The following is a 17234-nucleotide window of genomic DNA, read 5'->3' on the forward strand; positions in this document are numbered from 1 at the left end:
TCCTCTGAGCCTCTTCTCAGTTAGGCCTCCATCTTAGTTCCTTGTCCCCCTGACTCAACTTTCTGGGCCTGCAGAGCCCCAGTTGTAGTGAGAATCCTGCTAAATCAGTTTAAAGACAGTCCTGTACCCTTGGTGTAGATCCAATTCCTCTTCCCCCAGCTATCCCTCATGTGCTTAACCTGCCTTCACCAAGAATCCCCCTACCCTGATGTCTTCTCTAAGTAATTTTCAATCCACCAATCCCCTCATTCTGCACGCTGGCTATAAACCTTCAGCTGTCTTTGAGTTCTGTGTGATCTCTCTCCCTTACTGCAGTAGTCTTGAGTAGTCTTCATTACTGTTTTAACAAGTGTTGGATAACTTTTCTTTAACACAGACTCATGGTAGGTGGGTACCAGCTTGTCTCCGATAACTTCACTTGCCCCTTTAGAGATCCTGTGCTCAGGTGGCCCTGCTTGAGAAGCCACCTTGTTCATTTACTTGTGAGTAATCTTTACCCTTCTGGCCTGTTTAACTTTTTTGAATTAATTTTTTTGTTTTCTATTAAATCCTGAGAATGATGAAAGAAAGTATAGACCGTGTCTCTCCTTTCCTGTATATTATACGAGCAGACGGTTTCTGCTTCTCTTGTTTATAATTGAAAGTATAGAGGTACCAAGGTATCACTTAGGACATCAGGCAGCATGACATTTTATTAGTTCTGCAGTGGAAAAGGCAGCTGAGTCTTGACCCCTGCAATTCTTAGTGTGATTCATGCCTGTGGAGTAGCTGAAATTAATCATCTGGAACCTTCCAAGAGTATGATTTGTGTCTGGATTTTCTTCTATTTCTGTACCTTTCTAAATCAAGACTACTATTTCTTTTGAAATATATATAAATATATATTTATGCATGTATATACTTTGTTTCCTAAATTTGCTATAAATATTATGAATACATAAAGTTGTTTCATATTGACTAAATTTAGAGTAAATATTCACATATTTTCTGCATTACAATTAAATGTCAGACCTCAGAGTTTTCCTTTTTCTTGCCAATAAGTGAACTTCTAAATATTTTCATGAAAATTTATACCCTAAAAATACAAAAGATGATTTTCAACATGCCTTTATACATGTTTAACTTTGTATATTGTATTTCTAAATGTTCTTATTGGGAAAGTGGAAGAAACTGCTAACTTCTTTTAAATTTGGTTACTTCTCTTGTCTTTACCTTATCAAGAAATGTATATAAGGCTCAGTCTGAAACAGGATTATGTGAATGTTATATTTAGTTATGAAGCAGACTTGTATCTATGCTGTACTTTGTGCCAGGCGCTGTGCTGGGTGATGGCAGTGATGACAGCCTGTCCCTGCCGGATGTGTGCTCCCCGCCAGTTGGACGGAGGCCACGAGATGGCCAGTGCACAGCGTCAGGGTTTATCAACGGTGCTGTCACCAAGCACACATGTCCAGGCCCAGAGTTAGGACCTGTCTGAGGTTTGGAAACTCTAAATCCCCTCTCACTCCTCTCTGCTGTCTGTCTTTTGTTTGTTCCTCTTTCTTTTGGGTTCTTTTTCTGTAGCAGGTCAGGTACTTTCCCCTCCTATTTTATAGGATAATCAGCAGCAGAAGACCATTTGGCCCTATTGTGAATAAACGGACAACTATATAAGAAGTTTTTAAATAGGATCCACAAGAAGTAATTGTTAGGTGCAGAGAACTCTGAATGTCTGAAATCTTTGTTGTTGGTAACTTAACACCATTCTGCTTCAGTGTCATCATCCTTAAAATGGAGCTGAAGTGGTCTTTGCTCATGACACAGCATTTAGGGATGAAATTAAAAGATGCTTGCTTCTTTGATGAAAAGCTGTGACAAACCTAGACAGCATGTTAAAAAGCAGAGACATCATAGCTATGGTTTTTCCAATAGTCATGTATGAGACTCTGATTTGTGAGAATTGGACCATAAAGAAGGCTGAGCTCTGAAAAATTGATGCTTTCGAATTGTGGTGCTGGAGAAGACTCTTGAGAGTTCTTGGACAACAGGGAGATCAAACCAGTCAGTAAATCTTAAAGGAAATCAACCCTGCATAGTCATTGAAAGGACTGATGCTGAAGCTCTAATACTTTGGCCACCTGATGCAAAGAGCCAACTTATTAGAAAAGACCCTGATGCTGGGAAGATTGAGGGCAGGAGGAAAAGGGGGCAACAGAGGATGAGATGGCATCACCAACTCAATGGACAGGTTGAGCAAACTCAGGGAGATAATGAAGGACAGGGAAGCTTGGGGTGCTGCAGTCCATAGGGTTGCAAAGAGTTGGACTTGACTGAGCAACGGAGCAACAACTTTGGAGGAAAAGAAGAGTGATGCTGACATGCTGATTTCTGTAAGGAAATAGAAGCTTATCTTAAGCTTCATCCAGGCTTTTACTAACCTGTCTCTCAGCTTTTTACCTTTTGTTTGCGGAAAGTTTGATCATTTTAGATTGATAAAATTTTTAGCACTCACCATGTCTTCATCTTAATGCTTTCATGTCAGTAAAGAAAACTGGCTTTCTCCTGTATTAGAAATCAGTCTACACTACATGCTAACATAGTGTTACCAGAGGAAGCTTAGTGTTTGTCAGACACCTAAATTATCCACTCAGCCATCTCTGCAATGCAAGGCACATGACCTCTTGTTTCTGAGTATCTGGGACAATTTTGACTCCTGTGTTCATGCCTGGTGGGGCTGGCCATCTTTCGAAAGAGGAGAGGAAAGGTGGGGGTCGGGGTGGGGGATAGACATTCAAGGAACTTGAAACAAATGGGTTGTCTCAAGTTGAGCAAAGTCATCAGAGCATTAAAAAGTCAGACTAAGGAGGAGGGCTTCTGTGAGAGACAGGGAGTTATCAGAAAATAAGTTTGTGTTTCTGAGTGGGAATGCCAGCAACCCAAAAGAATTGAAGCATCAAAAGACAGTATAAAAGAAAGAAGAAAAAACATTAATTTTGAAGTAAAATATGAAGTACTAGTGACAAAATTAATAATTTTACCAATTTTTAAATTAGGGATTATAAAGGTGTTTTCCTAGGAAAATGGCTGTGTGCCCTGAGAGATGGAAATTTGATGTTTGTAAGTTCACTGTTAGCAAATAAATAGTGCTGTTCTGAAGCCACATTCTGCTTATTTTTGTCATTCGAGGAATGCTGGGGTGATAACCAGCATTGGGATGGTAGTGAGTATTTTCTTAGCATTTCCTGTGTTCCAAGTTCTAGATATCCCATTGTCTTTTCAACAGCCTCTAAGGAGCTTGTGTTGTTACCTGGAGGAAACTGAGATGGGCGAGGCCAGTTAGCTTTTCTGATGCCATTGAAAGATTCAGACCCAGGTCAGCTGGATTCCATGCCCATGTTTTAGCCATCACCGTGTGGCAGGTGCGACAGAATGAAGGCATCGGGCCAGAGAGAACAGCAGCCTTCTGCTGTCCTCAGTCCTGGAGCATGACCCGTATCAGCTCTGCATTTGTTAACTGTTGTCAGAGGCCAAGGCCTCCGTGTTCTGTCAATGTAAGTGCATTTTTAGCTCCTGTTATGAGAGAGCTTATAAAACATTTTCTATGGAATATACTTAATAACACTGATTTTCAAAGAAAAAAGTACAAGTAATGAATTGCTCTAGAGAAAGTTTTAGATTTTTAAGCTCACCTTCACTCAGTAAACTAATCATTCCCCCACCAAGAAACAGATTTATAAAAAGTAATTTCAGCTTCAGTGTAGAGAAGTTTGGGAATCGAATTCTGTTGACTTCAAAGGGAAGAACCACTTACACACAAAAATACCTCAGACGAGGTGGGCAAAAGTGAGACGGTTTGAGAGTTTAGCCACATCTCTCATTTTTTTTAAAGTAACTCCATTTTTTTTTAAGTCAGTAGTGTTTTAACTTGTGAATAGCAAAATGGAATGAGTCCCATTGTTCAACTGGAATACCATTTCTCTTGAATTATCTTGTGGTCAAAGCCTGAGGAGCATGGGTTCCCAGAGAACCAAAGGATTTCGTGAGCCCTTGTTTTAAACGTGGCTCAGTACAGTACGTGAGCCTGTGCTTTGAACAGCTTTTCATATCATAGTTGGATTTGTATAAATCCAGCCAGATTCCTCAGTCTGACTTGTGTGCATTTATGACTAAACTCACTGTTTCAGAAATTGGTGGCAGATAATGACCACAAACTTTTAAAAATTATTTTAGCGCTGTTTGGAGCTTGATTATTTAAAACAAGTACATGACATCTTCAGGTTCACCTGACTGTACAGAGGTACTAAAGGAAATTTATGCTATGTTTTGCCTTTGGTGGACGTTTCAATGACTTTTTTACAGGCAGGGGAAAGTAGGGTCATAGTAAATACCACTGCAATGGCTGTAAGACCTTTTCAGTCAGAAACCATAAGGTAGTTACTTTGAGAAATAAAAGTTTCACAGCAGGAAATGTTTTATTGTCAGGGGAACATTTAAGGAATCTGACATTTCCCTGAACTAAGACTTTGTGTTTACAAATGTCACAGTCCAGAAAATTGTTTCATCATTCTTAAACAAATGTAGCTTTCTGACTGTGCAAATTTTGCATTGCCAACTAATTTTTTTACTTTGTCTTATAAGGAATAATAGTCTTTAGGTTTCTTTTCCTTTTAAAGTGTTGTTTTACATAAACTAAGATGCATTTGTCTTTGAATGGATCATCTGCTTTGGGGGTCAGCAATTTGTCACTGGAAAAAGAAAAATGACTCAGATTTGGAACTTAGTTATTTATGACAATTAATTGTAAGGACTTTAGTTTGTGGGAATGTAGCAGGTGATATAATAATCTGCTTGAATAGTCTAATTGAAGCAACCAAAATGTTATAAAAAGTTAATAAAGCATCTACTAAATATATTGTTAATTGGCATAAAAGAAGAGAAATCGTAGAGACCAACGACAAAATGAAAGCCGGAATCCTGTGATATAAGCTGGTTTGTCTCAGATTGTTTCTGCTGGGTTTTGAGTCTGAGCTTCCCTTTGGTGGTGGTGTATGGATTATTGAGAAATAGACCTGCCAACAGTGGAGTGGAAAGTCGGGGAAAGGCAGGGTGTGTAGTAAGGAAATCTTGGAGGCAGGATTTGAATTCTCCTAAAACAGAAGGACTGACATTCACATGTGTGCACATTGACTTGATTCTCTCTATGGGTCCAAAAATCTCCATGCCAAGAATTTAAAGTGCTCCCAGGTTGGTTGCCTCCCAAGAAGCAAACAGAAGCCAGATACAAATCTTATCTGAAGTAATGTCACTTCAACCCAGGCCTCCAAGAATTCTCACAGACAGCATATCAAGGGAAATCAGTTCACAATCAGAAATCACAGATTAGATGAAGAAGTTCACCGGCATGAGAAGTAGAGCCAGCAGATTCACACCAGAGTGGAATTATCAGATTCCTAATGTGATTCATGGGGTCGCAGAGAGTCGGACACGACTGAGCAACTGAACTGAACTGAATGAGATCAATCCTGGGTGTTCATTGGAAGGACTGATGCTAAAGCTGAAACTGCAATACTTTGGCCACCTCATGCAACGAGTTGACTCACTGGAAAAGACTCTGATGCTGGGAAAGGTTGGGGGCGGGAGGAGAAGGGGACGACTGAGAATGAGATGGCTGGATGGCATCACCGACTCTGTGGACATGAATTTGAGTGAACTCCGGGAGTTGGTGATGGACAGGGAGGCCTGACGTGCTGTGATTCATGGGGTCGCGGAGAGTCGGACACGACTGAGCGACTGAACTGAACTGAACTGAATGATGTTGAAACTGACACTGCAATACTTTGGCCACCTGATGTGAAGAACTGACTGATTGGAAAAAACCCTGATGCTGGGAAAGATTGAAGGCAGGAGGAGAAAGGGACAACAGAAGATGAAATGGTTGGATGGCATCACCAACTCAATGGACATGAGTTTGGGTAAACTCCAGAAGTTGGTGATGGACAGGGAGGCCTGGCGTGCTGCAGTTCATGGGGTCGCAAAGAGTCGGACATGACTGAGTGACTGAACTGAACCGAACTGAATATAAAATGTGTAAATGTACTTTTAAAAACAGTGATGCTGCTTTTAAAAAAGATAAATGAGAAGCTTGGAAACATAAGCAGGAAACAAGATATTATAAATAATGGCCAAACATTTGGAAGAGGGCTAAGTAGAACTTCTAAAATTAGAAGTATAATTAATGTTAAAAGTTAGGTTATTAGGTTAAAGAAGAGATGAGACGTAGCTGAAGAGAGAATTTGTGAAAGTGAACAGAAAAAGAAATTACACAGAATGCAGCCCACAAAGAGATGGAAAGCATTTGAGTAGTTAGGAGACATGGAGAACGTATTGGGACCATCCGTTTTTCAGAAGACAACTGGCCGAATTTGTTAAAATGAAAATGATGTGCTGTCTTAATATTGGAGTAGACTTTAAAGCAACATACATCCTTGAGATAAAACTTCATAATCGTAAAACGTTCAGTTTTATTTAGATACAATAATTCTAATTGTGTATGTATCTAACAGCGTACTTTCAAAATACAGAGACTAAAAATTAACAGAAATACAATTATTGACAGACAAATCTACAATCAGAAGCATTTTAACAGACCGTTTCTTTTAACTGATGGAAAAAATGGCCCCTTAAGCCAATAAATACTTAGATTCAAATAAAAGATTAATAAATTACTTAGTAGATAGGTAAGGTGATCTGGTACTCCCATCTCTTTAAGTATTTCCCACAGTTTATTGTGATCCACACAATCTTTAACACAGTCTTTAGATCCACGAAGGCTTTAGCAGTCAATGAAGTGGAAGTAGAATTCCCATGCTTTTTCCGTAATCCAGTGAATGATAGGAATTTGATCTCTTCCTCTGCCTTTTCTAAATCCAGCTTTTGTACATCTGGAAGTTCTCAGTTCATATACTGCTGAAGCCTGGCTTGAAAGATTTTGAGTGTAACCTTGCTAACATGTGAAATGAGTGTAATCATAACGGTAGTTTGAACAATCTTTGGCATTGCCTTTCTTTGGGATTGGAAAGAAAACTGATCTTTTCCAGTCCTGTGGCTACTGCTGAGTTTTCCAAATTTACTAACATATTCAGTGGAGCACTTAAACAGCATCATCTTTTAAGATTTTAAATAGCTCAGCTGGAATTCCACCACCTCTGCTAGCTTTGTTCTTAGTAGTGCTTCCTCAGGCCCACTTGACTTCACATTCCAGGATGTCCGGCTCTAGAAGAGTGACACACTATCGTGATTATCCAGGTCATTAAGACCTTTTTTGTATAGTTCTGTGTGTTCTTGCCACCTCTTCTTAATATCTTCTGCTTCTGTTAGATCCTTACCATTTCTGTCCTTTATCATGCCCATCCTTGCATGAAATGTTCCCTTGATATCTCCAGTTTTCCTGAAGAGATCTCTGATCTTTCCCATTCTATTGTTTTCCTCTATTTATTTGCATTGTTTATTTAAGAAGGCCTTCTTCTTTCTTCTTGCTGTTTTCTAAAACTCTGCATTCCTTTGGGCATATCTTTCCCTATTTCCCTTGCCTTTTACTTCTCTTCTTCCCTCAGCCATTTGTAAAGCTTCCTCAGGCAACCACTTTTCAGTCTTGCATTTCTTTTTCTTTGGGATGGTTTTGGTCACCACCTCCTGTTCAGTGTTACAAACTTCCATCCATAGTTCTTCAGGCACTCTGTCTACCAGATCTAATCCCTTGAATATTGGTCACTTCCACTGTATAAGGGGTTTGATTTAGGTTCTTCTTGAATGACCCAGTGGTTTCCCCTACTTTCTTCAGTTTAAGTGTAAATTTTGCGATAAAGAGCTCATGATCTGAGCCATAGTCAGTTCTAGGTCTTGTTTTTACTGACTGTATAGAACTTCTCCATCTTTGACTGCAAAGAGCATAATTAGTCTGATTTTGGTATTGACCACCTGGTGATATCCATATGTAGAACCATCTCTTGGGTTGTTGGAAAAGTGTGTTTGCTATGACCAAGTGCATTCTCTTGACAGAGAGAGACTCTGTTAGCTTTTGCCCTGCTTCATTTTGTAAACAGCAACAGCAGCTTAGCATATCACAGCAAAAATCTGCAAAATACACATTCTTTTCAGTCATGTAAACATTTTAAAGTCACTTAAGAAAAATTAGGCCACAAATTTTTGTCAACAATATTTAAAAGATTGAAATCATACAGAGTATGTTCTTTGTATATGGTAGGATTTAGCCAGAAGTCAATAATGATAACCAGAGGATAAATAATCTTACAAAGATACTGTCAGATCAGACACCAAGAATAAAAAGAAATCAGACTCAAAAAATCTATGTTGTATGGTTTCATTATATTAGAAATTCAAAAATGAGGCAAAATTAGACTATAGTGTTCATGGCTGCATGTTAAGGCAAACAGTGAACAAAGACAAATAAGAAAGTGATTACCATAAAAAGATAATAATTACCTTCAGCGGGTAGAGGGCTTGCTTAGGCCATCATAGTGCAAGAAGTTCCTTCTTGTTTTGTCATCAAAAATATATCCATTGTACTCAAGTGCTTATTCTTCCAGATGAAATTTAAACAGTATTGTCAAATTCCCTAAAAAGCATTTGGAATTGTGTTAAGTTTATAGATTTCTTCTGGAATTATTTGCATCTTTGAAATATTAAGTCTTCCCATCGAGGAATATGGTATATGTTTCCAGTTACTCAGTTTTGTTTTATTGCTTTTTAAGATTCTTTAGAAAAATTTTAGAGTTTTTCTCACAGAGTCCACGTTTCTTGTTAAGCACATTCCTAGGTATTTCATTAATTTTGCCTCTAATGTAAATGAGGTCCCCTGCTGCCCCCACCATGTTTTCCAACAGGTATTACTAATATGTGGGAAAGCTAAAGTTTTTTTTTAACTGCCAATCTTATTATTTTTAATTCCCATAGTTTATTTTAAAATAGTATTTGTTGTGTTTTTGTTGTGGGGTGAGTCTTAGTAGTTACTTTATAATAACTTTCTCATTTGCTTACTCTTTCTCAATAGTTGAGAATGTGAGGCTCACAAAGGATAAGGAGTTTGTTCAAGGTCATTCGGCTAAATACTGGTTGGAGCTGGGGTTTTAATCCTGTTATGTGTAACTGAAAAACTACCATGGGATTATATTTTCCCTGATTAATTTAATTCAACAACAAATTATATAAAGATGTTGTGTTATGGAGATGAATTAGATAATGAATGTAAAATCACCAGGAATGTAAATGAACTATCCAAATTAATGTAGCAGTTTCACCGTGAAATTAAAGGTAGGAGATTCACTGGAGAATAGTTGAGATCTGGCTTGCCTTTGAGCAGTTTAGAAGTCGTAGAGCTTTCTCATTTATAAAATTTTTGAGATGTCCTCTGAATATTTATGTCTGAACCATATGTCTTCCCAGTGGATTTTTTTTAATATTAAAAGTGGCATTTAGTAAGCCATTTAAATGATGATGGTAGTGGATGCATTTAAGATTTCTTTGCAGTGATGACCTTTCAGCAGACTAGTACTTACAACAGAAGGATTGGAAAGTGTTCCCCCTTGGCGTTCAACGCCAGTTTTATTTTGTACCTTTGAAGGTGCCATTCTATTTGGGTGCTGAATATCTAGCAGGGAATAAAAAAAAGACAAATTATAAACAAGCATATTAGGTACAGTTGACCCTTGAACCACATGGAAGTTATAGTCAGCCCCCTGGATACATGGTCCCTCTGCATCCATGAATTCGGCCAACCACAGATCCTGTGTTAAGTACTGCAGTATTTACCGTTGGAAAAAACCCTCTTATAAATGAACCCATGCAGTTCGAGCCAGTGTTGCTCAAGGGTCAGCTCTGTATATCTTGAGAGAAGTGCTATGAAGAAATGATTTGTGAGTGGGTCTGGCAGGCAAGGCAGCGTACAATAGGCCCTGAGGTGAAGCATGTCGTAAGGAGCCTGCCAAAGGCCAGTGTTGCTGGAGGACCGGGTGAAGCCCAAGTTGGAGCATCTGAGGTTGGCTCAGTGGCAAGGCGTCTAACATTCAGGACCCTGGAGACCATAAGAACGAATTTGGATTTTATTCAGAGAGCCATGGGGAGATTTCTAAGAAGGGTACCAACTGGGACCAGTGTAAGATATTAAGACATTGTGGTGGGAAGACCAGGCGGAAAGCTTATGCTGCAGACCAGGGTTTCCCAGCTATGCACTCTTGACATTCAGGACTGGCTGACTCTTTGTCCAGGTGGCTATTCTGTATCTTGAAGCAGCATCTCTGGCCTCTACCCACTAGACAGAGGCAGAGAGTAGCAGCTGTCCTGTCACTTTCCAAGCTGTAACCACCACAGTGTCTTCAGACCTTTCCAGGAGTCCCTTGGGGGATCCGCTATTCCTCAGTTGTGAGCCGCTGCTCATAACCAGAGGGAAGACTTGGGGTGGGGTGATGGCACTGGAGGTAGAAAGACGTGCTTAGATTTGAAACCCACTTAGGTGGAAGAGGATGTGCTGGATTACAGGGATTCAGACAGATTCCTTGGACAGAGACTTCTCCACTCATCTTCATTGCCAGGTTTTTCTGGAAAAGCTTCCTTTGAGGTTTTTGGAAACCTTAAAATTCACCCACAGTCATCCTCACTCTAACTCGTGCTTAGATCTTCCAAACATTGTGTCTGCTTTGTGTTGTGTAGACAGAAAAGATCTGTCCCCTCCCTACACACAGACCACACCACTTCAAACCCCAGAGAGGTGACGGAGGTGCTTGGTCTCTCACCAGGAATCCTGAAGTGGGTGAAGCTGATCGACAACTTTGAAGGAGAGTATGACTACGTGACCAACGAGGGCACAGTTTTCACGTTCAAGACAAATCGCCATTCTCCTAACTACCGCCTGATCAACATTGACTTCACGGATCCCGAGGAGTCCAGGTGGAAAGTGCTGGTTCCTGAGCATGAGAAAGATGTCTTAGGTAAGAGTATGTGCTGCTTGGAGGTTGTGCTTTTGTTTCTGGTAAGAATGTCAAGACATTGGTGTATCTCTCATTCTCTGGTAACCAGTTACAAGGCAAAGAACCTTCAACTTATGATCCTGAAAAGTCTTAATAGAGCAGCCAAGTGTTTATTACCATGTGACATTTTATAATTAGCACAGTATTGTGTGGGATCTTCATAAAAATTGTGAAGGTATGAATCCAGACCTTCAAAGGTGGAGATTTTTTATTAAATATCGGCTGTCTTTGTGTAGCTGTTATCAGATAATAAGTGCTAATGTTTAAATTTTTTGAAACTATTTGGATTCAGAATCCTTAATTTTTAGCTTTGGAATAACCTTTGGCTGTTCATTTTATACCTATTGTAGATCTTAGGTTGGATTTATAGTCCTCTTACCAGAAGAGAAGAGAGATTATTGTCAGATTTAATTGAGATGCATTGCACTTGCTGCTGTGTGCACTGTGCTACAATAACGTCTTAAAAGCATCACTTCTGAGTCCGTCATGTTTCACAGCCCCTTTAAGTTCCCATTTATTCATTTTCTCAGTGATTTTCCAAAAATGATATACTGCTTTATAAGTTACTTATTGCCTGAAAGCTGGATTTGACTTAAAATGAGACTCACTAATTTTGCTACAGTTTTTAACACAAAAGGAGAGTTGAATACCTTCAAACTAGGGAAGAGTTTGCTTGTGGAGGTGAACTTCTGATGGGTTGAATAGGAATAAAATCTAGGGCCATTCCAAGGGAAGGTATAAGGTGTATAATCAGGAAAATAATTCTTTGTGAAAATGGCAGAGTGGCTCTGTGTCAGATGAAGCAGTCCTGACATGGGTTTTTCAGTGACTTGAAGCACATATATTGGAGTCAGATTCAGGTGCACATCCTGGAAAAGTAAGGACCCTTCCTCCCTGGCTCAAGGCAGCATGCTCTGTGCCTGCGGATAGTTCAACCTGGCCTGGCTTGTAGAGCAGGAGGTGGGCACACAATTACAGCTGAGTCTCAGGAAGTGCTTCACTCATGCGCTCCCCTCTGCCCCTGGACACCTGGCTCACCCATCCACCCACTTCTGTTTGGAGGCCTCTTACACCTCAGGCAGTCCTATCAGACGGGACCCAAGACAGCCCTGTCCATGCCCTTACCTGCTCAGCCCCGATCTGCAGCCCAGGACCGCAGCTCATCCCAGGCTCTTCTCCGTCCATACCTACTTCTCAGCTTGGATTAGGCATCAGTGCTTTCTCTCTCTCAGCTGAGTTCTCCTGGTGGGGAGGGTACTTAACAACAGGACGGGGGCTCTTTCCAAGGAAGCCTGTTCATCTGTCTCCTCAAAACCTTCCGTTCACTCTCTGGACCTCATTTGTTGGATGAAGGACTTGAGAATCTTGAGAACAGGTTTCCTGCCTTCTCCGTTAACATCTTCATGTGAGGAAACCGGTTTGCAGTGACTTTGGCTTCTGTGCAAACTGAGACAGAATGTCCCCTCCAGGGGTGGTAAGATCCAGCTCTTGGTGAGCACTTCTTAATTGCCACTGGAGGGCCCCTTGGTGGGTCCAAAGGAGACTTGGTGGCACAAGTCTTCATGAAGAGTGCCCTGGGTGCTTTTCAGGTGAAGGTCAGGTTGGAACAGTGATCCTCTTGTATGGAACCATCAGAAATGCAAATATTTCCCAAGCCATGTGAATTTTCTGCCTTTTAAAGCCTCCCCACCTCCCAAAGCAGTTTTAACTATACCTTAAGGTGGCAGTCCTGTCTCACCTGCAGATCTAATGAAATGCAAATCAATGCTCGGAGATTTGTGGGAGCAGTGAAGTATTTTTATAACCTTCCCTCTGAAAGGTTATAAGTTCTTTACACTAGAAAGGGGAAACCTTCAATATTCACTAGAACTCATCAATTCAAAGAGAAGCACAGGTAAATTTGCAATATATCATTAGCACAGAATGCCCTACTGAGAATAAAAACTAGAGATGAATCATAAAGTACAGCTGTTAAGTCAGAGCTTTTATTAACGACAGTCTACAAATCACCTTGTCCTTTTCTTATTCCCTTTGTCTGTTTTAGAACACTGACGTACTTATAGTTAACACAGATTGATTATTTTTTGACAGAAATAATTTACTTCCTTCTCCCCCCCGCCGCCCGCCTTTCTTTGAAACATTAAAGCCACATGAAATACATTGCTTGATTGAAGTACTTAAAAAAAATCATATCGGTGGATGAGCAAATGACTTTTAGGTGTAATAGTTGTTTTTTATATCCTGACTTGAGAAGTTTGCAGTAGGAACCTAAACAATCTGACGAGACTGGGGCCCCTGGTGATCCTCAGAGCTCCCTCTGGCCCGTGTCTTGTTGAGCATTGATAATGTCATATGTGTGAGCTGCTAGTTTCCTGGGTTATAAAAATAAGCAGTATATAAAGCCCCTTGCCGGGCTCCATACCATAAAAACCAAGAAAAGCTCATCTTTTCCACATTCCTGAGCTGTTCCCTGCAGCCCTGAGCTGGCTTGCATTCGCCACAGCCTGTCTCTCTGGACAGCCTGTCCTTGTTGCTGGCCGATCTCATCCAGAGCACGGTGGATTGTGCTCAGGCCTGCCCGCACCGCTTCCTCCTCTCCTCCTCAGCTCACTTACCTCCGCTCTCCCAGCTCCATCACCGACAACACAACACCGCAGCTGTGGCCTGGGCACGGGAAGGGAAGGGGAGTGGGCTCCTGTCTGCCTCACTCTCAGATCCGCGGCCTGGTGACTCTTCCTGGAGATGCCCTTCGTTTCTTGGCCACCCTTCTCCAGACTTTATCCCCAGCTCCATGTGGGGCTCTGCTTGGCTTCTTGGGGTTCGGGTCTCTTCTCCACCCTCCATGTATGCCATTGTTCTCTGGTCAGCCATAGGATGCATACATCCGTCACTGTTGTCAGCCTTTGTGTATGTCACCCTTTTGTCCAACAGTAGCTCCACAGTAATGACCGAGTCAGAACTAAAGTTCCTCCACCCAGCTCACCAAACCCCATCAGACCTCCCACTGCCAACCCCACTCACCCCGAAAAGGGACAACGGTTTTCTTCTTGAAAATGGGCTTCTCGTTTCCTTTCCTGGTCTTCCTCCCTTCCTGGTTCATTCATATTCCTTTTCTCTTTTCTTATCCCCGGCTCTAGCCTTCATTCCTTTACTTGTGTTTTCCCACCCTCTCGCCTGACAGAGAGCTGCCCGGCCCCCAGCACCACCCAGGCACCCCCACCTTCACTGTCCCCCAGTTGTAACTCAGCACTTGCACAAGGGCTCCCACTTATTTCCAATCTCACCCAGCAACTCACTCACCTTTGTTTACACGTTACTACTTATATTTTTACGTGATTGTCAAAAGTGACCTCATCTCCTTGCTGGTCTGTCCAGCACCTTGCAGGGTGCCAAGCACATGCCAAGCAAGGGTTTGGTACATTCTTATTGAATAAACAATCTTGGCAGAGGAGCAACATGATTCAGGTTTTGTTGTTTTCCATCTGTACCTCCTGTAACATGATACTGGACACAAAATAGGGCAGCAGGGTCATTTGTGTTACACACATCATTGAGATCATCAAAGGCTCCTTGTCCCAGGTGGAGAATGTGTTATTACCTCTGGACCTGACATTGGCAATGATTTATTAGAGGGATATGCCGAAAACACAACGAATGATTAAAGCCAATTATGAAATCACTTGGCTGATCTCAGTGCTACAGGGCACAGTGTAGAGCCCCAGAACTGCTGTTCAGTGAGATGAGTATGTTGTTGGCTAATTTTCAAAGCCACATTAGGTTTTATGTGTCCTTACCTTTTCAGAGTGGGTAGCCTGCGTCAGGTCCAGCTTCTTGGTGCTGTGCTACCTGCACGACGTGAAGAACACCCTGCAGCTTCACGACCTGGCCACTGGCGCTCTCCTCAAGACCTTCCCGCTGGAGGTTGGCAGCGTCGTGGGGTACAGCGGTCAGAAGAAGGACACCGAAATCTTCTATCAGTTTACTTCCTTTTTATCTCCAGGTGAGAGTCTTTTCACCAACTCCAGTTTAAAAATCACACTCCCGTTTGGGTTTCTTTTGATACACTGAAATATAATGTCATGTTATATTGAAAATCACATGTGCTGTGTTACAGCCAGAATTACTTAATATAAACAGGTACAATGGACACTCAGAACAAAGGGACACGTGAACACCTAAAACTGCACTCTCATTAATCTTATATCCTGAGTCTCTCTTCTGGGGACAGGACCAGCTGTTGTTCTAGGTTGATTTGAAAAATCGATATGAACAAGTAAAACTGTAGATTCAGCCTTTAGTCTGTATATATCAAAACACACACAGCACAGATAACTAAAAGTGTTAAATAAAAATCTGTAGTCACATCTGACATTTAAAAGCTGTTTTAAAACTGAGACTACATTCTGCTTTTGTTAAGCTGGATTAAAATAAAATTCTAAAAGTATAATCTTACATCATATGGAGGGGGGAAAAAACTTGTTATTTGGTTCTAGTAGAAAAGGAAGAAAACATTTGCAATTTTATGGCATCAGTTAATTTTCCCCAAAGTAAACATGACTCTTTTTATACCTTTTTTTTTTTTTTAGGTTTTTCACACTCGCTTTGCTTGTTTGGGTTTTTTCCTGTTTCTGCACTTGGCTGCATTCAGCATTTCTGTTATAGCCAAAGCTATAACACCCTGATTTGTCCCAGGAGCCTGGCCAGTTGGCAGTTTGCAGTTGACTGGGCAGACCTTATCCTGAAAGCAATCTGGCTGAAGAAATGTCTGCACGTTCCTTATTTGTTTTTCAAGCTCCTTCATCATCCTTTTTGTCCTAGCCAGTTTTGTTGCGGTCATTTGGTTCTTGGCAAATAAAGCAGATGTAGGGGAGAGCTGAGCAGGAGTAGAAATGACTTTGTCCTTCTCCCAGGGTTTGGCAGATAACAGTGATGGCTGATCCACTTCTTTATGTGTGCCTTGGAGTCACAGAACAGGCAGTCTTTAAGGAATCTTAACCGTCATAGCAGGTTGCTGTCAGGGTTATTAAAAGAATAATGTTCTGTACATAGGTCTGATGGTCCATCTGGGACACGTAGCAATCTTTACTCACCCACACACCTTTCAGAGGATCTCACAAAGGTGTGGAAGCCAGGGCCAGGAGCCCTGAACTGACAGGTCAAGAATCTCACGTCGGGGTGTCCGGCTCCTCACCACTCCTCCCCAAAGCCTGGAGGACAGTGGCAGCCAGTGGACGGGAACCAAGGAAGATTGCTTTCCTCCTCTTAGCCCAGTGGTGCGGGGTCTGCACTGTTTTCCTCAACTTACACTGGTTCCAGAAATTGAACTTTGGAAAACCTCATAGCCTTTAAACAGTTTCAGTGGATAAAGAGCAACAAGGAGAACAGAGCAAGGCTGACTCACCTGCTCTTCATAAAAGCCAGAGTCCCCAGAGGCCTGTAAACCACCTTCAGTGACCCCATGTGGCCATTTATTTCAGGGACAAGTTCATCATTACCCGAAGATGAAAGGGCTCATTGTCCTAGCAAAAAATGATGGGTTCTGTGCCACGCAGTGAAATATTATCTGTGACTCTGGCCGTGAAGTCTGGAAAGAGAGGTGCGTTCCTGATTCTGTACCAGCAGGCAGCTCCTGAGCAAGCTTTATTTGTCACTGCAATGCTTTCTTCTTCTCCTTCATCTTTTCCTAATTCGTTTTGCCTCCAGCCTTTTCTTTTCTCTCCTTAATGTAATCTGATACCTAAAATCAGAGAACAGGTCTTCCAGGCTCAGACCTTCTGAACCAAAGGTAAAAATAAATAATTAAACTAGATTCCCCGAAAGCAGGAAATGGTCAGTGTGTACATATGTACACATCCATATACATGCATGTATGCTTTTCAAAGGCTGTTTTGCACTGCTCTCTGACACTAAATTATAAATAAAGCTCCAGGGCCAAAAGTACCTGCTGCGCCAGCTGCTGTGGACCCCTGATACAGCTGGCAGGTGTACACCTGCTGACTTTGCTTCCCATGGAAATACATGGTGAAGACATGTCTTGAGCAAAGCCATTTGGAAGAAAACAGGCCCACGTTATAGTGTGAATTCTTACAGCCTAATGATGTTTTGTGTCCTTGTCTCAAGTGGTTTGCTGAGTATAAGAATCGGGTATCAGACTAGAGAAACATCCTAGAGTCATGAATCAGAGAGGATTGGTTAGGTGATCTCTAGGGAATA

At 41.4% G+C, this 17234-nt stretch overlaps 1 protein-coding gene across 1 annotated transcript in view; it reads left to right on the top strand.

The window, feature by feature from the left end:
* The window catches only part of PREP (prolyl endopeptidase), a 140557-nt gene that overhangs the window by 61890 nt on the left and 61433 nt on the right, over positions 1 to 17234 (top strand). The window contains exons 8-9 of the mRNA XM_055432926.2: positions 10791 to 10982; positions 14824 to 15021. Of these exons, the coding sequence (XP_055288901.1) occupies positions 10791 to 10982; positions 14824 to 15021 (390 nt within the window). The remainder of the gene's footprint in view (positions 1 to 10790; positions 10983 to 14823; positions 15022 to 17234) is intronic.

Source organism: Moschus berezovskii, chromosome 10 (genome assembly GCF_049115385.1).
Source record: "Moschus berezovskii isolate FMDL1 chromosome 10, NW_MosBer_1.0, whole genome shotgun sequence".
In the NCBI taxonomy this organism is placed as follows: domain Eukaryota; kingdom Metazoa; phylum Chordata; class Mammalia; order Artiodactyla; family Moschidae; genus Moschus; species Moschus berezovskii.